This window comes from Impatiens glandulifera, chromosome 6 (assembly GCF_907164915.1).
Source record: "Impatiens glandulifera chromosome 6, dImpGla2.1, whole genome shotgun sequence".
Taxonomy (NCBI): domain Eukaryota; kingdom Viridiplantae; phylum Streptophyta; class Magnoliopsida; order Ericales; family Balsaminaceae; genus Impatiens; species Impatiens glandulifera.
In genome coordinates this window covers 13,711,718-13,732,648 of record NC_061867.1, presented here as the reverse complement: position 1 = coordinate 13,732,648, position 20,931 = coordinate 13,711,718, and the positions used below count along the sequence as shown (strand labels likewise).

The 20,931-nt window shown below is 31.0% G+C and overlaps 3 protein-coding genes across 3 annotated transcripts; all 3 read right to left on the bottom strand.

Moving 5' to 3' along the window:
* Positions 1–7,029: 7,029 nt before the first annotated feature.
* Positions 7,030–8,868, bottom strand: LOC124943212 (ankyrin repeat-containing protein ITN1-like). Its single transcript, XM_047483758.1, has 2 exons — positions 8,392–8,868; positions 7,030–7,695 (listed from the first exon to the last, which is right to left on the bottom strand). The coding sequence occupies exons 1-2, from the start codon at positions 8,866–8,868 to the stop codon at positions 7,030–7,032; spliced, it is 1,143 nt and encodes a 380-aa protein (XP_047339714.1).
* Positions 8,869–12,990: 4,122 nt separating this feature from the next.
* LOC124941507 (ankyrin repeat-containing protein ITN1-like) lies at positions 12,991–14,533 on the bottom strand. The gene is made up of 2 exons (XM_047481848.1): positions 13,926–14,533; positions 12,991–13,855 (listed from the first exon to the last, which is right to left on the bottom strand). The coding sequence occupies exons 1-2, from the start codon at positions 14,394–14,396 to the stop codon at positions 13,133–13,135; spliced, it is 1,194 nt and encodes a 397-aa protein (XP_047337804.1). The 5' UTR covers positions 14,397–14,533; the 3' UTR covers positions 12,991–13,132.
* Positions 14,534–14,565: 32 nt separating this feature from the next.
* LOC124941506 (pentatricopeptide repeat-containing protein At3g24000, mitochondrial) lies at positions 14,566–18,249 on the bottom strand. Its single transcript, XM_047481847.1, has 2 exons — positions 14,976–18,249; positions 14,566–14,731 (listed from the first exon to the last, which is right to left on the bottom strand). Exon 1 carries the CDS (start codon positions 17,813–17,815, stop codon positions 15,002–15,004), a length of 2,814 nt encoding a protein of 937 aa, XP_047337803.1. The 5' UTR covers positions 17,816–18,249; the 3' UTR covers positions 14,566–14,731; positions 14,976–15,001.
* Between the last annotated feature and the right edge of the window lie 2,682 nt (positions 18,250–20,931).

The following is a 20,931-nucleotide window of genomic DNA, read 5'->3' as shown; positions in this document are numbered from 1 at the left end:
TTGCTTGACAAGAGTTTGCATAGATTTCTCACCAGCGTGCCCCAATCGCATATGCCATAACTTTGTTGCCTCTAATTCCTTACTGCTCTCGGAAGTTGATACACATGATGTCCCATTAACTGTACTACCTTGATAGTAATACAAATTATTACTCTTCCTGATAGCTTTCAACATCACTAGCGCTCCAGATATTACCCTAAGAACTCCATTTTCCAATTTCACATGTAGACCTTTCGACTCCAAGGCCCCCAAAGAAATGAGATTCTTTTTCATATTCGGTATGTACCGAACATCTCTAATAATTCTAGTGGATCCGTCATCATTCCTCAGCTTGATTGAACCTATCCCCTTTATTTTACATGTATTAGCATCTCCCATGTAAACAACTCCACCATCTAGCTCCTTAAAGTCAAAGAACCACTTTCGAACTGGTGTCATATGATAAGTGCAGGCTGAGTCCAATATCCACGTATCAGGATGTGTTGTTGTGTGTGACATCGATAAAGAGTATTCTGAATCTGCATCACCTTTGTTTTCTGCAACATTCGCATCTTCAGAATCTTTCTATTTCTTATTCAACTTTGGGCAGTTAATCTTCTAATGTCCTTTCTCACGACAGAAAGCACATTCATCTTTGGCAACTCTACTTTCAGATCTTCTTCCTTTCCCTTTTGATTTGCTCTGCTGACGGCCCCTGACCATCAATGCTTCATCTGCTGTACCTACTTTGCTTATCATTTTATCCTGCTTTCTCAATTCATGACTATATAAAGCAGAACTTACAGTATCAAGAGAAACATTTCTCTTCCCATGAAGTAACGTTGTTTCTAAGTGTTCAAATTCATCAGGAAGGGACGATAGCAACATCAAAGCCAAATCTTCATCCTCAAACCTAACGTCAAGGTTTAACAAATCCGCTACTAACTGATTAAACTTAGTTATATGCTCATTCATCATAGTACCTGATTGGTATTCAAACCGGAACAGTCGCTTCTTCATAAGGAGCTTATTCTGACCACTCTTCTTCAGAAACTTGTCCTCCAATTCTTGCCACAGTTTCTGTGCAGAAGTTTCATTCTTCACAGCATACTTCTGCTCTCTGGACAGGCACGACCGAATTGTTCCGCACGCCAACCGATTCATGATACTCCACTCTTTTTCTTCTATACCATCTGGTTTTCCGACCTCAATAGCAACATCTAGACCCTGCTGAAAAAGACAATCTAAAACCTCACCTTGCCACATGCCGAAATGCCCAGTTCCATCAAAGATCTCCACCGCAAACTTCAAATTCGACATCGGTGTCCTCGTCCAGGATGACGAAGGAGTTGACGCCCCTTTTGAAGACTCCACCATGCCAAGGACGAACCTTTGGCTCTGATACCACTTGTTAGGGAAAAACCCTGACAGAAACACAAAAGAAGAAAAATCAAACGAAAGAACACTAACAGAATTTGATAACGGAGTTCGGCCAAAATGTTGCCTACGTCTCCGAGCACTAAGGCTATCAATTAATAAGGAAGAAGAGATACAAATTTGGGTGCAATAAACCAAAGAGGGGAGAGTTTCTTTTATACACTAAGAAACTTCCCCAACTCCCATCATCTTCCGATGTGGGATTTCTGCTAATTATGAATATAGTTTCTTTTATATACTAAGAAACTTCTTTCACTCCCATCATCTTCCGATGTGGGATTCTAATTGTGCCAAAAACAACATCTTATAGTATTCTCCTATAATTTTTATAGATTTCTCACTTGTTCGGCCATAAATGTGGATGATCCATTTTCACTTGGCATGGCATTTTCCGACGGCGTTTACTAACACTCTGGCTAAGGATAACTTTAATTGCCGCTTAGAATATTATGTAGAGATTTTTCTAACATTGTTTCATTAGTTCATTTGGCTTGTTCTACTTCAATAATCATCGTTCAAGAACTCAAATGAGCTCAGTTTTAGAGTAATCCTCAATAAATCGCATGATCATTGGATCTTTTCCGTTGGAGTTTTACTTTCGTAAATTGTTTATGCAATTTGTTATCTAGATCATCAATTATTTATTTTAACTTTGTAGACGTTATCTTGTATTATTTACTAATTAATAACACTTATTTGAATTGAATGAGAATTAATTTATTTTTTAATAGTTTCAAAACTTTTTTTTATGGATCGCAATGGGTACCCGTATACCCGATACCTGAGGGTACCCGATGGTCGAGGTCAGATATTTTAAATCGGGGTCGGGGATGGAAACGGTAAAATGTTATCTAATCTGGTTCGGGTTCTGGGTCGGGGATAGAGAGTGTGTCAAACTCAGACCCGAAACCAAATACTCGACTATATTAATATAAATGTATATTAATTATTATTTTTTTTTATTAATGAGGTGCTTTTCAAATTCTTAAGGATTACAATAAATATATATCATTTATTATATTATTACCCATACCAGCAAAAATATTTATCAATTATTCATCTTTACATTTTTTTTAATAACAAAAAATTATTTCACTCTACTTATTCTTCATCTTCAACATTATTCATTCTCTCTAGTTTTTTTTATTATTCTTTCTAATTTTTTCAACATTTATTTTCTGTAATCTTTTCTTCATTTCTAATAACAACAATGTTATTATATATTATTCAACCACTACAACATAATTATTGGCAAGTAATTTTTTTTATTTTGAAATCATTAATTTTAAAATTATATTTCTTATTTTTCACAATCTAAAATCTTATAAATATTTAATCGGGTAATGAGTTACCCGTCGAAATCGGGTACCCGCCGAATCGGGATTTGATATTAATAGAGATACTCGCCGGGTTCAAAATCGGATAGTAAAATAAAAATTGGATTTGGAGATAGGTACCGTTATTTCGGTATATTAAAATCTCGATATGATATAAGTAACATAGAGATCATACTGAATATTAACGATATCCTAATTTCGGGAAGGTGTCTGTATTATACGGTTTATACCTACTAGTCCTAAAGTTTTATTATGTTTTGATTTAATTTTAAAAGATTAAATTTCTATAGTTAAATTAATTTTGAATAGATTTAGTGAAGTCATAAATATATTAAGGTGAGGGAAAAAATATATACTTTTAGAGTTAAGCTTCAAATCAATTTAAATTTATTTTTTTTTTGGGTTAAGATTGATTGATTATTTGATTGGGCTGAAAAGACATTAAGTAAGTGAATGTAATTCTGAAAATTAAATTAAAATTTAATTATTTAGAAGTATAATAATGTATATATTTTTTTTATTTCATTATTGGTATCATGCATACCTTATAATTTTTCTGTATACTCAAAATATATATTTTTGATATTTATCATATATTATTTTTTGTTATATACTAAAAATATCGATAATTTTCTACGATGACCATTTTCTCATTTAGGTATATCCACAAATTGGATAATTGTCCTTTTATATATATGTCATTCTTTCTTTCATTTTTGTCACTCAAAATTTTGTTTACAAATACTGCAACTCAAAATTATTCTTTAATGATTAATTAAAATTTCATAATTATATTAATTTTTTAAGGAAAAAAATTATATGAGAATATACTTATTGATTCAAAAATATTATTAGTTTATTGTATTATTTGAATTTATATTATCAAAATAATCTAATCATTTTGACATATTCTTGATTTGGACAAACTATATTTATATTATATATATTCTAATTAGATTAATCCTCAAATTTATAATCTTTTAAATATATGTTATCAAATAATGAACTTTCATTAGGATCGGGTCACAAAATTGTCTTAATGCATTAATATGTAAAATTGTCTTAAAGTAATAATATGCGACATATATGTGAAATGTATCAACAAGTATGGAAAATCTTACTATAAAACACATTATACAAAATTTTGTCATTTTAATGTTGATAATAATGTGGTAAATACAATGGAATCAGATAAAATTCAGACTAAAATCGTAATAGCTCATTTAAAATATTTTGTTACTATAAAATGTGTGAAAACATAATCAATGGTGCACTCATTTAAAAGATTATACATAATCAAAGATGCACTCATTTAAAATATTGTATTTATTTGTTACTGTAAAATGTGTCAAAACAAAATTAGTGCATAGATCAAATTGTTAAAAATAAGGTCTTAAATTCGTGAAATGTTGATTCTTGTAAGAATCACAAATTCCACTTTAACTATTGATAAAGATATTCATACTTTAACTATTGACAAAGATAAATAAATATAATTGAAAAACTAATTCATTCTAAACGTTTTAAAGTTTTTAAACTCATTTAAAAGGTTACCGCTATTTATTTCAATAAAAAAATATATTTCAAAACGAGAATCAATAGTGCACCAACAAGAGACTTGAAATAAGGTCTCAAGTTCGAGACATGTTGAAAACGTTTTGATTGAAATGTGAACTCAACACAAATTCACAAATTAATTAAATGCTTTCAATATGAATCGAACCTCAAACCTCAAGTGGTTTAACTACCACTTAATCCAAGTCTCTTGCCACTGAACTACCAAGTCTGATGGTTTAAAATTCAATTATTATACGGCTATCGCTTTGATTGTTAAAACAAATACAAATAAATTGCATTTTGATAGAGGTGAATGATAAAATGTTTTTGTTTAAAAGAATATTCTAATTAAATGGTAAAAACTTATATAAGTTAATATACAGTTAAAATATTTATTTATCATATATTCTGATAATTAATTAAGCCTTCTCAATATTCCCATAAAATGAATTGATTACTATAAAATAATAAATGTAGGCATCCTTATAAAATAAATTTATTACAATGGAGAATGGATATATTAATTTAAAAACATAATTAATACAAAAATATATTTCTAAATATTCAAAAATAAAAATCATCCCTAATTTCGAAACAAACATAATGTGAGCATAAATAAAGAGTAAAAGATGGGTCTCGCCCGTGATATTAGGGATGACAATGGGTACCCGTGTGCCCGATACTCGTAGGTACTTGACGGTCAGATTCAGGTATTTTAAATCAGGTTTGGGGCCGATATCGAGCATGGGAAGGGGGAGAAGGAGAAGGTACTCAGTCGGGTACGGAGTTGGGATGGGGATTCTACGAAACCCAAATCCGATACCCGATTTTATTAATATTAAAAGTATATTTTTTATTATTAAAACTTAATATTACTTTTCAAAATTTTCATCATTATAAATGTCTCTTCAAAATTTTCATCATTACAAATGTCTCATAAATATATTATCTAAGTCAGTCTAATTCACACTCCACTTCAAATATCATCTTTAAATTTTTTATATTAGCAAAAAATATTCTTTACATAAATCTTGATTTTAACTTACTTTAATATCAAAATATTAAATATTTTCATCATTATTCATATTTAATCTTTTTGTATTTTTAATATTTTGATATTACTAATTTTAAATTATTAATTTTTTCTCAAACTTTATATTCTCATAATTAGTTTTTGTAATCGGGTTATCGGGTACCGACGAATAGAGAATTAAGATAAAAGTAGAGATACCCGTTGGGTTCGAGTTCAGGGTCAGATAATAAAATCTAAATCGGGTTTAGGGATGAGTACTTAACTACCCAGTGGGTAAGATACCCGTTACCATCCCTACGTGGTATTTCTATATAGGGTATTGGGTTAGGTAATAAGCTAATAAAAGTTCGAGTTTTTATTTATTTTTATTTTATTTAAATAAATAAAATTATGTTATTTCTAAGAATATATATATATATATATATATATTATAGCTATAATAAATGTTTTTATATATATATATATATTTTAATTTTTTTTTTTCTAGAAATGACTTCACTGCCCGACGGTCATGTTATTTCAACCTAAACTAGATTTAGAGCCATACAAAAGTTTTATACATAAAGTTCAAGAGAGATGAAATTGTGCATATAAAATTGAATGGAAAAGATGATATTTGCATTTTCTCTCCTTCCTCACACTAAGAAAAACAAAAATAAAATATAATTAAACTTATATTAAATTATAATCATACTATTTATTTATAACTTAATTATTTTAGTTAGAAGATCAAAATATTATATTTTACATATATAATATAAACGGTTATGATGAAATTCTCCTTAAGATAATAGTGTCAAGCTTGCACGCAGGAGTTTTTCAAACTAATCTAATCTAGAATGAAAAAAAGGTAAGTTTATTCGTGTCCCAGTTCACTCTCCGCAGAAATTAAAAAATCTAACAGGATGATCACAACATATGGACGTTACCAAATAAGGGTGAATCCATGATTTTGTTTTTATATGGGGTATAAAGGTTATAAGTGTAAAGGTAACAAATGAACACATTAATCGAATCGATTCATGAATACCCCGATTTAATCAATCTTTAAAATTTATCTTTTATTATTAAAATTATAAAAATAAGAAAAAAAAAATCGATGAAATTTAACAAATTTTTACATATTATATCATTTAAGATGCAACTTCTGTTATTTCTAAAAAAAAAATAATATTTATTTTACCAGTTCTATCATTTTTTTGGCGTGTATGTATTACTTTTTTATTTTCATATTTGTTGACTTTTTAATTTATAATTTTTTTTATTTACGTATTTTATATTTTTATCGTTTTATTTACATGATTCTTATTATTATAATATAGATATATCATTTAAACAAAATATTGAAGTTCAATGCCAAAATGTTCGTGATACATGCATCAACATTTAATTAGGATCCTAATTTTAGGTAAAACTAAAAATGATGAAAACCCTATATACACAATGCCTTCAATATACACATGAGCTTCTTTCCAACTATAAAAACTATAAAAGAGGAAAATAATGTTAGGATAAGATAATTGAAAATTTCAGTAGTACAAAAATCAAACATAATCATAAGCAAATATGAAAAGAATATAACATGTGAGTTTAAGATATAGAACAAATTTATTAGTTTATTTTCGTGTTTTCCATTTCTCCTATTCTTTTAAATTAAACCCGACGATTTTGCTTTGGTCGATGTGGCTATATTATTCCAAGACGTTCCAATTTCCTATATATAAACTCCTTTAAGTTGACAAGGACATGCCACATTTTAAAGAGTCCCATCCCACACCCCAAAGTTATTCCTCCAACGGTAATACTCTTGAAAAGAGCTGTTCGATGTCTTTTTGGTGTCGTCATTGTAATAGACACGGTATAAGTGAAAATCACTGACAAAATGGCAATCCACATGATTGTCACCGAAAGTTTGATTACAATTCCTTTTCCCGAAGGCAGACCCATAAGTAGTAATAAAACCGTGATCAACGACCCCATCAATGCGGTAGTGTTGGACGCAAGGAAGTGTGTGTACACGCCCGGATAGTAATAGGCCATAATAGATTCTCCTGCTTTGTGTTCAACCGAGCTGTCTTGCCAAGTGCCACCGGGCGGGTTGACCCCAGCTTGAAACGTCATTGTTGCTGTTAGAGATGCCAATACTATGAGCACATTTCTCTTCTCACTTAGCCATTTATCTTGATTGACATTCTTGCTACTCCTTGCTCCGTTTTGCTTGAGAATTTCTATCATATTATCTCTTATATCGGTACGTTCTTCTAATTGTAATGCGATGTCCAATGGCGTGTTGCCAATTGCATTCATGGCATTTACTTTTACTCTATTTCTTTCAAACATGTATGTCAAAGCCTACAAATTTGATCCAAAATACAATTCAAAACCATTCAAATAGTACTCAAACTTCATTTTAAATGAAAATCAAAGTAGAAAAGGTATGTGGGGCTCTCCAAATTATAGAAGGTCGGCACATCGACAAAGTTTGTTCAAAGGCCATCGCAAACCTATTTTTTTTTTTTTGTTTCGGTTCACTTTCGAGCGGGGACTAGAGAAGACAAGGGAATTGTTGCATTGGGCTAGAGTTTAACTCCATTTTTTACCAAAGGATGACTTTAGGGTTGGATTAAAGCATTTTTTTCATTGGTGACACAAAGCAATTTAATAGTTATAAAGAGCAAATAGATATTTACAACTTTGTAATGTGTTATATTTTATCAAATATCATTTTTTTAAAAGGTTCATATAATATATCACATATCATTATTGATCTATATATTGAATATATGTTTGTAAGAAGTTTAATATAAATATTAGTAAATTAGAACTTCTCATCCAGCATGTATATTTTTATCATTGTCAACTTCATCACCAATAATCTAACTATTGATAATTTGTAATATAATATAATTCATAATTAACATTGTTTAACTATAAATTAAACTCATCCAAATAAGAGCTTCAACCTAGTTCAAATAAAACCGAAAATAAAATAGAAATGTTAATTAACTTCATTAGAATATATTCAAAGGGTTATAACAAATTAATTACCTCTGGATACTTAAGTATAACAGCTAGATGCATAATGTTGTTGCCTTCGGCATCGGTTAGATTTGCAAATTCAATTTCTTTGATACGGTTCATTAATACTCGCAGAGATTCTAATTGTTGATGCTTTAGACAAAGGTGTAAAATGGTATCGCCTTCGGAAGTCTTGACCCGAGCCACATATGGATTTTGTGTTAGTAACACATTTGATATATCAATGCGACCTTTAACCGACGATAAATGAAGGGATGACCAGTTCCTTGAATCTAATGCACTTGAAAGATCTGGATTTCTTTGGAGAATTATGTTCACAACATTGATATGTCCATTGCTAGCCGCCACATGGAGAATGCTACAACCAAAATACCCGAACTTGCACACTTCGAGAATACGATGATTCCGGTACCTCCCCAATATTTCTATGAACAAATCAGTGTTCCCTGAGGTAGCAGCATCATATAGCTCTTGCTCCTGATCCATTATGTGTTGATCGAAAGAAAATATTGAGATTGCAATTTGCTAGTTAATTAACCAACATAAATATATACAAAAAATTCTGTCTTATTTCCTTTTATTTTATAACTAACTATACCTCAGAGACAGGGAACAAATAATTTCATTAGTTAATCATTATTTAAATTATAATATTATCCTTTTTATAGCAAAGTCTACGTGCCCATATTTTAAATTGTAAACATGGAGACAACATCATATCAAATGAAGAGAAATGAGTTATTTTGAAAGCATATCATGTACAATCTCTATATATATAAATCTATCTATATATATATATATAATGATGCTTAATTTTTAAAGTGTCCGGATTGCCGGGTCGAGAGCTGTGGTTAATTTGGATATATGTGAGAGTAAATGAATACTTGGGTCGGATTGTGAGTTGACCCGCCCATAAACTTAAAACGGTTAAAAATAAAATTAAAAATGCTAGAGGTATGGTTCGAACTTGCAACCTAACAAAAACAAATACAACCTTTTAAACAACTAGGCTAATAACACTTTATATTTTAATTTCAACCCAAAATTTGATAAACGCGTAACATTTTAACAATATAACTTTAACTTTTTAACTAACTAATCATTATATATATATATAATGATGCTTAATTTTTAAAGTGTCCGGATTGTCGGGTCGAGAGCTGTGGTTAATTTAGATATATGTGAGAGTAAATGGATACTTGGATCGGATTGTGGGTTGACCCGCCCATAAAAATTTTACCGTAATATTTTTTTCACGATTTTTTATATTATTATTATTCGTGCAAATGCACGGGATAAATGCTAGTTATCATTAAAATGGTAAGAAAGATTAACAATAATCTAAAGCCACCATAAACATTAGAAAATATTGATTAAATTAATTTTATTAATTAAATAAAAACAAAATTTTGATAAATAAATTAAACAAAATTAACATCAAATTTAAGAATTATTGATGAAATTTAATAGAATATAAATAAATATAACTTTTTTATTTATTTAATTTATATTAATACTTTGAATGAAATAATTAACAAATATTGAATACATTTAATATATATTGTTAATTGTTATTGTAACATAAAGATAAATGTTAATATATTGAAAAGACAATATATATTAATAGTTAGATAAATTGATTAATCACATTTGAATTAATGAATTCATAATTTATTTTAATTTTTAAATTCTGCTAGGTATTTTCTTACCATATTTTTCTCTTTTTAAAAAAAAAAATCCGTTTATATTAAAAAAAAAAAAATATTTAAGCATAACGATAAAACATGACATTAAAATAAAAAATAATAAAAATACTGTGTTTAATAAGTTAATTCATATCTACTTACTCTAATTCATTTTCACTGATCATTTCATCATTTCTCACTATATAATTTTAAAAGTCATTCTTTATTTTCGTGAATTTTTTAATTAACATTTTTTTTATTTTCGTGAATTTTTTACTTAATATTTTTCTGCTAAAATTTGGTGATTGTGATTCAGATATTTTGTTTAGTTCGTTATGTATTAATTTTTCGGTGCTAAATAATTGCAGGTTTCAATCATGAGAATCAGCCACTGACCAAAAAAAACTCTCAACCACAACACAAACGAGAGATGGTGAAACTATTTTAAGGGAATTCTCATCATCACAGGTTCAAAACAAACTAAAAAATAAAATTCTTATTTTTTTTTAATATTTTATTATAATTTCAAATTATTCTTTTGTGAAAATATTTAAGTGTATTTGTTAATATATATATATATATATATTAATAACAATATTAAGTAAAAAAATGTGATATACCACCAATTTAGTATAATTTGTGAAACTCATTCTAAAGGTGATAAATTCAAGTTTTCACAATTGAAATCTAAAAAAATATGTATGTATCTTAAGCCCAATACAAATGTTATTATCGATTGGCTGATTTTCAGGAATTTAGAAGATAATTAGAATTTAAACCTAAACATTCTAAATTTCTATTTAATCTATTTAGTTGTAACATTGGAATATTGTTAGAGAAAATATAATAATTTTGGATTGTTTATTTAGAAAGACTCCTTCACTTTCAATAATTATATTTATATGTTTTTTTTTTTTCAATTCTTTTATGAAACAATTTTTTTTTAATTCACTAAAGTAAAGATTTTAAGTAGTTTCCAATAAGAGTTAACTTCTAAAAAAAATTGTTAACCTAATATTATATTGTGATGGCCATTTTCTCTTTAACCAAATGTTTAGAAGGAAAATCAAATGTATATTCAATATTTTAAGTCTCAACTCTTTTTATTTAATTTTGATTTTTTTTAGAGAATTTTTAATTTTTAAATTAAATTAAGAATATATATTAAATTAAGTAATGTCAAACCTCCAAACAGTTTTCTTTAATTGGAATTTGGAAGTCAACGAACCAAATAATATAGGTTTTTTTAAAAGGGGTCATCAATAAAAAGGGGTGATCAGAATAAAATAATTTATTATATTTCAATTCTTATTGACTTATAAGTTGCAAGTGGGTCATATCCATCTCCACATTGCTGGTTGGTTTTGGATTATTTAAATTAAAAAAACTAAAAACTATTTTAATTATCAAATTAAATTATTTATTAATTAAAATATTAAAATATTTTTTATTTTAAATTATTAATTTTATTTTATTTATAAATCAATACTTTTTAAATTTTTTTATCAAAAATTATTATCAATTTATTAAAATTACTGTCAATTAATTATCATTTTTCATAACTCAACTGAATAAGGCTCAAATTTGAAATAATTTTTTCATTTAATGTAATTGATTCCTCCCAACTATGGATCGAACTAGTCACGAGTAATCGGTGAAGTTCGAGTTTGAACATGCTCGATTTCGACTCGTTGTATAATCGAGCCAAATTCAAGTAGAACTCATTTGACTCCTTTATATAATTCAATGTAGAATATGAATTCAAAATGAAAACTTTATAAGTCTAAAATTAATTATGAAAATATAGTTAAATTAAAATATTCAAATTTTAAATTGTTACTAATTTTTTACTACAACCTTTACTTTTTCTTTCATAAATACAAATCAAGATTTATGTGCATATTTTAATTATAATTTAAACACAGGTAAACAAATATTTTTGTAATATTGTTTAATTATAAATATTATTTTATTCTCTCCAATTTATAAATTTATTTTATCTTCACAAAATATACAATTTCTTCAAATTATCAATTTATCATCATTCAAATCTTTTAGATAAATAAAACAGTTTAATATATCAACCCAAATTCTTCTTGTTGGCTTGAAATAGACTCGAGAAAATATTAATTTTCTTTTACTCAAATTCTTAGCTACTTAGTATTTTCAGATAGAAACATTGAAATATATCTTAAATATTTATTTTATTGAAAGTGTCACTAAATTTTCTTTAGCTAATAATTTTTTAAGTCATTAAACTGTATTTAAGGAGCTTCATTTCCCTTGGAATTTTTTTCCAAGTTGTGAGACTGAAAACCAAACATAAAATTGTATTAAACTTTGTGAAATCATGTAACTTTGAATAATTGTCTTATTTATTTTCGTTTATTGTTGAGGCAAATCTTTGTTTTGCCCAACCTAATCAATGAAATAATTCACTTTTTGGGCATTTTTTTTAATAAAATAACTAAAAATCTCTTAAGAAAAACATAAATATGGGATGAACCAAAATACTCTTTGAAAGAACATCTAAACATTGTTGAACATAAACCAAATTTCAAAACTCATTTGAGAAACATACTTGTAGTCCAATTTGACCTATAAACAATAAGTCAAACAAAAGATGAAAAAAACCCCTTATACATAAATTCCAAGAAATTAAATTCTGCAGTAACTCCATAGAACCAAACATCACATGACTACCCGATACAAGGTGAGCATAATCGTTTCAATCTACCCGATACAAGGTGAGCATAATTGTTTCAATCTACCCGAAACATCAACCCCTTACCTAGATCTACATTCCACGCCGTCCAATCAATACAAATCGAAGAAAAAAAAATGGACAACTACCATTAACCTGAAAAATGAGAATCCAGCATGCCCATAGCAACAAAATCGGACATGATCACTCTACCCCGAATCTACCGAGCAATAAACAAATTTTTTTTTGGCTGCAAATTGCATTTATACATTGTAATAAAGAGTTATAAGCATCAAATACAAGCATAAAAATAAAATAAAAGAAAACAAATCAAAGACAAATCGAGTTTCAGGCCTCCTCTTCAAACCGATTGTTGAACTGAAAGAAGTTTCTCCTTTCGGTGTTCTAGTATTCTACTATAACCTAGTATGTTAATACATACCTTCGGCTTCTCCATTTCTAAGACAAAATGAACTGCATGCCAAAGTACAAGTAGCGCCATCACACTTGCCCAAACCAACACTCCAACAACAATAGTATAAGTAAGCGAAGACCTTTGTACTTTCGGTGTAACAACCGTAATCGAGAAAGCATAAGTAACTGTCATCGCCGAAATAGTCACCCACATGATCACCACCAGAAGCTTCGTTACATGTCTCTTCCCTGAAGGCAACCCCGTAAGTAGCAACAAGATTGTGCTCAACGAACCAATAAATCCAATAGTGTTAAACCGAAGAAAATAAGGGTACGAGTCAGGATAGTTATACGCCATAACTGCTTCTCCCGCTCTATGTGGAAACGTGTTGTCTTGCCAGGCTCCACCTGGTGGGCTAACCCCTGCTTGAAACGCCATTGTTGCTATGAGCGATGCCACCACCATTAGAACTCCCCTCTTCTCTCCTAGCCACCGTTCTTGATTTATAAGCTTGCTAGTCCTAGCCCCGTTTTGCTTTAGATATCGTATAATAGCATCTCTTAGTTTTGTGTAATCTTCGCACTGTAATGCGATGTCTAGTGGCGTGTTCCCAGTTGTATTCACGGCGTTTATATTCACTCTTTTTTTTTCAATCAAATACGCCACAGCCTGGAAAGTTATTGGTTAAAAAAAAACTTTCATTTTCAAATAAATGCGAAAGTAGAGAAATACAACAAACCTCAGGATTGTTAAGCATTACGGCTAGATGCAGAACAGTGCTGCCTTCAGCATCGGTTAGATTCGCGAATTCAGTGTCATTGATTTTATTCATGAGTAGCTTCATGGACTCCAGTTGACCATGCTTTAGACAAAGGTGTAGAATGGTATCGCCATTGGAAGTCTTGAACCGAGCTACATATCGGTTACAAGATAGCAACTCATTTGACATTTCAATATCACCTTTAACCAAGGCTAGGTGAAGGGATGACCAGTTTCTTGAATCTAATGCATCTGAAAGACCCGGATTTCTTTGAAGAATCTCTTTCACGATATCGATACTCCCGTTATTTGCAGCCACATGGAGGATGCTACAACCAAAATAACCGAACTTGCACACGTCGAGAAGATGTTGGTTTCCATTTCTTCCCAATATTTCTCTGAACAAATTAGTGTTACCTGAAGCTGCAGCCTTATAAAGCTCATCCTCCATTATACAAATACAAGGAAAAGTGTAGAATTAAACAAGAGATGGAGATGGGAACAGATTGGGGGTAAACCAACATATATATACACATAAAGATCCAATCTTCTTTCCTTTTATTTTATAACCACTTGATAATAAATAAATGCATTGATCGTTCTGTAAATCATCTTACATCTATTTTTTTATATCTAAGTCAAAGTCAACCTAAATAGAAAATGAGTAAGATTCTATACAGTAAACAGGGAGATAATGTCAATGTCAAGAAGAGAATTGAATTATCTGGTGAAAGCTTATTATATCCTTCAAAAAGGTTGACTTTGTCTCTGTTCACACTAATCCACCTATAGAAGAGAAAGCAATAAGTTAGAAATGGTGTAGATCATCTATCACCAGATAATGCTTTATGAATAACAAACAGATACAATATTGCTACAAAATTAAGCTATATGGAAACTTAATAAATTAGCTTCAAAATGCCTAATTTTCAAATCAGAATGATCCCAAATTTTCAATATGACAATGATTCTCGAGTTTTAGCTCACGAAATTGTCTCAAAGCATAGAAAATTGAGTATCTAAATTTTACCAGTTGATGGATCTTGGTAAACTCTTTCACCAATAGTCCCTACATGAGCATTGGCCTCCGATAAAATGGTGGAAACGATATGGGTCCCTAAGAATGATTTCCCTCCGAGCAATTTTGCTGACAAACTTGAAAACAGAGTGACAATCCCCACAAACGCGAAGATTCTTGAAAATCTTGATTTTAGAACCATCGGGGGTATTTAGCAGCCCAAACCCAAGAGCCAGCCTTTCACTATGGTTCCATAGATTGTGTTCCTTCTGTTCTTCGTCCGTATCATGCAAAGCAAAACTAGTATCAGCTACATGCCCGGCTTCCTTAATCATCTTCCTAGTATCTCTTAATTTAGCGTTTATTCTATCAATTTGTGGATGAGACTTGTCTCCCATTCCAAATGTGACGATCTCCCTTCCCAACTTTACCCAACTGCAGGCAGGCTGTTTCTTAATATTGTTCAAATCCATTTCACACCTCAAATTCTCAACATTATCCCACTTACCAGAAACCGCGCACGCGTTTGAATATAGTACGTACGCAGAATCATCAGAAGGATTCGAATTTATAAGACGTTTGGCAGTTTTTTCTCCAAGCTCAAGATTTCCGTGGATTCTACACGAAGCCAATAGACTTCGCCAAACAAAATGGTTTGGTCGGACAGGCATCTTATCAATGAAAGCTTCGGCCTCAAACAGCCTTCCTGATCGTCCAAGAAGATCGACTATACAAACGCAATGCTCGATTCCAGCTGGCACCCCAAATTCTTCCGTCATGGAATTAAAATATTCAAGTCCTTCATCAACTAAACCTGCATGACTACAGGCAGATAGAAGCGAAACAAACGTGACATGCCCCGGTTTCAATCCCAAATTCAGCATATCATGAAAAGTTTCCCGAGCTTTATCGAAATACCCATTTCGAGAGAAAGCTGATATCAGAATATTCCAGGATAGTAGAGATCTCATGTTTGGTTCAGGCACCAGCTTCATTACATCGTCCATTTCGCCACATTTTGCATACATATCCATTATTGCATTATTAACATGTGGAAACGAGTCGAATCCGAGTTTAATCGCTAGAGAATGGAGCTGCTGACCTTCTTCTTGAACAGCGAGATCTGCTGAAGCCCCAATTGTTGCAGAAAACCCGAATTGATCAACCTCTATTCCATCTCTTTGCATTCTAGTAAAAAGTTTTAGCGCCTCTTCACCCTTCCCACCATGAACATTTGCAGAAATCATCGCATTCCACGTTACTTGGCTATTCTTCGACAAACCATCAAATAAACGGTTACTAGAATTCAAATCGCCACACTTAGCATACATTGTTAAAAGCGAATTCTTCACATACTCATCCGATCCAAATCCAGCCCGGATGATGTGCCCATGAATCATGTTTCCATTGGCAGACGAGCAAGAACCGAGAAGATTAATCATGGTAATATAGTTAGGAAGTGTATTTCCATTTCTCATCAAGTTAAAATATTCAATGGCTTGATCCGAATCTTCATTTTCAACATGACCTCCAATAAACGCATTCCAAGAAACCAAGTCATGCTCGGACATTCTTTCGAATACCTTTTTAGCTTCCGACATTACACCACACTTCCCATACATAGTAACTAATGCATTTCCAATAACCAAATCATTGAAGCCAGACATGATCACTAGTGCATGGACAATCCTTGCCTCTGCAGAGAATTCAGGGCTTGAGCATGCAGCCAATGCGACTGTAAAAGACACAAAGTTAGCAATTCCACGACTCTTAAACAGTTCGAAAAACAACTCCAATGCTTCCGAGCATTTCCCATCCTGCACATAATTTGCCATCATAGAGTTCCACGATATCAAATCCTTATCTTTCATTCCTTTAAACAATATTTCAGCATCTTCAATTCTTCCAGCTCCGCCATACATTGTGAGGAGAGTGTTACACATATAAAGATCTAAATCTAGACCGTGTTTGACAGCCAGCCCATGAATCCCTTTCCCCCACTTCAAATTAGTTGCACTGCCACTAATTGATAGCAAAGTGGAAATCGTGACTGCATCTATTTCATAGCTAGCAAGTCGCATAGAGTTGAAATATCGAAATGCCTGTTCACACATCTGGTTATGTGTATATGCTGTGAGAATAGAGTTCCATGAAATTGTATCTTGCTCGATCATGCGAGCAAATACAGAGCTAGCCTCTTCTACATTACCAAAACTTCCTAACATTGAAATGACAGAATTTGCAACCGAAGTATTAGTCTCGAGACCATGCTTAACAACATCCCCAAGCACTTGATGACCCAATAACTCATCATCAACAGAGGCACAAGTACTGATAACAGTAGTGAAAGTATTCTGATTACAAGCAACCCCTTCATGTCTCATACATTTAAATATATTTATAACATTTAAGGGATCTCCATTGTTTGAATATGCAACCATTAATGAAGTCCAGGAAACAACATTTCTTTCTGGCATCTCGGCAAAGAGTTGATTAGCATGAAAAGCCAACCCATAATTACCATAAAAGTTTAATAACGCAGTGCTTGCAAATACATCACATAACAACCCAACTTTGATTAGAAAGCCATGAATTTGAAGTCCTTCAAAGCGCATACATTCTGATCTACTGCACGCAGTCATCAGACTGGCTATGACATACCCACTAATTTGGATGTCATGATCTAGCATTTTCCTGAACAAATTCACAGCCTCTGTATAGAAACCAACTCTAACAAATCCAGACATCATTGTATTCCAAGAAGCTTCATTTCTCTCAGGCATTTCATCGAACAAGTACTGAGCAATTTTGATACTCCCAAATCTTGAATACATGTTGATCAATGTATTCATATGAAATGTGTTTAAAGTATTAGAATACTTCAACCAAATAGCATGCACTATTCTCCCAACGGTTTCGTCCGTTATTCCTGAGAACCCCTTTTGCAAGAAACACGATAGCTCTGGGTTCGGGTGGTCGGACAGACTTTGCAACCCACCAACAAATTTGCTTTCTGCTGGCCATGGAATCAATACCACTTGCGATACCAAGTGCCTCGAGAACAAAAGGATGGATGAAGAACAAGTGGAGGAAGAACCATGTAAAAATAGAAACTTGAGAGCTGGGACTGTTCTGCCAAAGTACCTAGCCAGCTCGTCGTCGGCGGCCGGAACTGGAGCGGCTGAGGCGAGAAGTGTAGGGTGCAGCGGAAAAAGAACAACGGCGATCGCAGGAAAGAAGAAGAAAAAGAAAGGGCCTGGGGAGTGTGTGTGTGTGTGTGAGAGAGAGGTTGCTATGGAAGAACAGGGAGTGGTGAATGGACTGTTAATTAAAAAAATAAAATGATTAGGGCAAATATAATTAGCTCTATTTGAAAACATTGGAATTAGGGTAAATATATTAAAAATAAATTTTATTAACTAAGATTAAAAAATATAATTATAAAATTAATTACACTAATTCGTTTATTTGATTAAGTAACAATTTTGAGTATTTTTTTTTTTTTTTAGTAAAGTCAGTTCTTGTGTTGTGAATTTTGGATCGAAACAAGAAACAAGATATATGATTTGTTTGAATTGTTGAGTTATTATTTTTATTATCTCTTTGATGAATTATTTGATAAAAATAAATTGGTGATGTTTTCAATAATTGTATTTGCTCGATGCATATAATCTATGGAGAGTTAATATTTTTTTTAAACTTTCATATTCATTAACTTTTTTTTATATGTGGTATATGGTATTTGTTTTTCTCTTTTTATGTCTTTCTTTCCCATTTTTATATATTTTATTAACCATTTTTAAAATATAATCTATAAATATAAAGTCATATTATTTTTGTAAAATTGAAATAATTTATAAAATCTTAAAATAATTTAATTTCAAGAATACATATTTAAAAAATAAAAGTTTAATTAATTTAAATATTTATCTACAACAAATATTTTAAAAAATTAAAAGTTTGAGTAATGTTTTATATGTACTAATTTATTGTGGCTTAATTATTGTAGCTCTAATCTAAGTTATTGCAAGTTTTTAACATGGTAGAGAAATGTAATTAGTCCGGATCTTCTCTTCTCAAATTTCTACATTCTTTTTTCAACCAATCAAAATCATTCTAAATATTATATTATTAAAATTGTATTAATTTTAAAAAAAATCCGTAACTCATCAGTCATCCCTAACTCGTTCATTTCCTTGTTCCGTCATTCTTCGTTCCGTTAGTATCTCAAATTATTTTTTCTCACTTCGTCACTTCATTTGCCATATCGTTTCACATCATCGGTTATCATCTCTTCCAATTTCACCATTTTATTATGATTTACGATTTCTCTCTCTAGACCATTCATAATTTCTTTGTCTAAAACAAGCTTATTAGATTGTCGAAACTTCACGATTTTTTTCATGAAACAAGCTTCGTTTCTCTCGAAAATGGTACGCTTTACGTTTTTGAGAACTATAAAAGTTCTGTTTTGTTGGTTTAAAATGTTATGTTTTGTTTGGAGAACTAACAATGTTATGTTTTGTTAATATTCAGGAAATAAACAACGACGTCAACGATAATGATGGGAGGTAACGTATTTTATTAATTGTGTAAAACATCTTAATGTAAATCGTGTTTTACATGTTTGTTGTTGTAAAGCATCTTAATGTAAAACGCACTTTACACGATAGTTGATGTAAAACAACAAATGTGTAAAAGCTTTACATTAAGCTACTATAAAACAACTTAATATAAAGCGTGCTTTACACGTTTGCCGATGTGAAACAACTTAATGTAAAGCGCGATTTACACGTTTGTTGTTGTAAAATAGATTAATATAAAATGTTCTTTACACGTTTGATTTTGTAAAATTTTTAATGTAAAATGTGATTTACACGTTTATTGTTGTAATGCAACTTAATATAAAGTGTGTTTTACATGATATCTAATTATATAAGATGTTCAAGCCGTTAAGAATTATTCATAATGTCATTATCATGACGATGTTGGAGATTAGATCCGAAAAACCTATGGATTCGTGTGGAGATATTGTTGCCCTTCTTGAAGATCTTCGAGTCAATTAATTATTCTAATGTAATCAATGTGTACATAACTTTTTTCATGTCATGCTTTCATCGTTGTGCTTAAACGATTTTTTATTAAATGTGTTGGGTGTGAATGCGATTGAAGTTTGACTCAGTTCCTCTTGTTTATCAATTCTGTTGCACCACTACCTCACCAAAGACGACAACCCTTTCTCTAGTCTTCAAACACCACAAAGGAGCTTGACCTCTGTCTCCCACCAAGAGAGTAGTATCTATTTATATTATTAGGTCAAGTTCAGTAAGCAAGTTACTAGAGATTGGGCCACAATGTTGGGTCAACCAATACCCAACAATCTCCACCTTTGGCCTAAAACAGTGCAAAACACAATCACGGAATCACAAGACACATCATCACCAATTTATTACCACCGAGACTACAAAGAGAATATCCAAGGTAAACTCGTGTCACAAAGACCAGGGGCAAGAGCACAAAGCATACGAAAATCACAAAGATCAAACGCAAGAGCACAAAACATTCGAAAATTACAAAGATTAAATGCAAGAGCACAAACATGTAAAACCACAAAGATCAAACACATGAGCACAAAGCATGGGAAAACCACAAAGATCTAACGCAATAGCACAAAGCATGCAAAAATCACAAAGATCAAATACAAGAGCACAAAGCATGCGAAAATCACAAAGATTAAACGCAAGAGCACAAAACATGGGAAAATCACAAAGATTGAAGGGAAAATACAAAGCATGCCATGTCCACAAAGAAAGAACGAATCTTAAAGAGTTTTTCCTAAGTCAAAGTTTAAAATCCGTTGACATGAAATAAATTTTTCAGCAGGTAAACACTTAGTACCCATATCATCAGGATTAAATTCTGAAGAAATTTTCTCTAACTTAACAATGCCCTTTTCAACAATATCCCG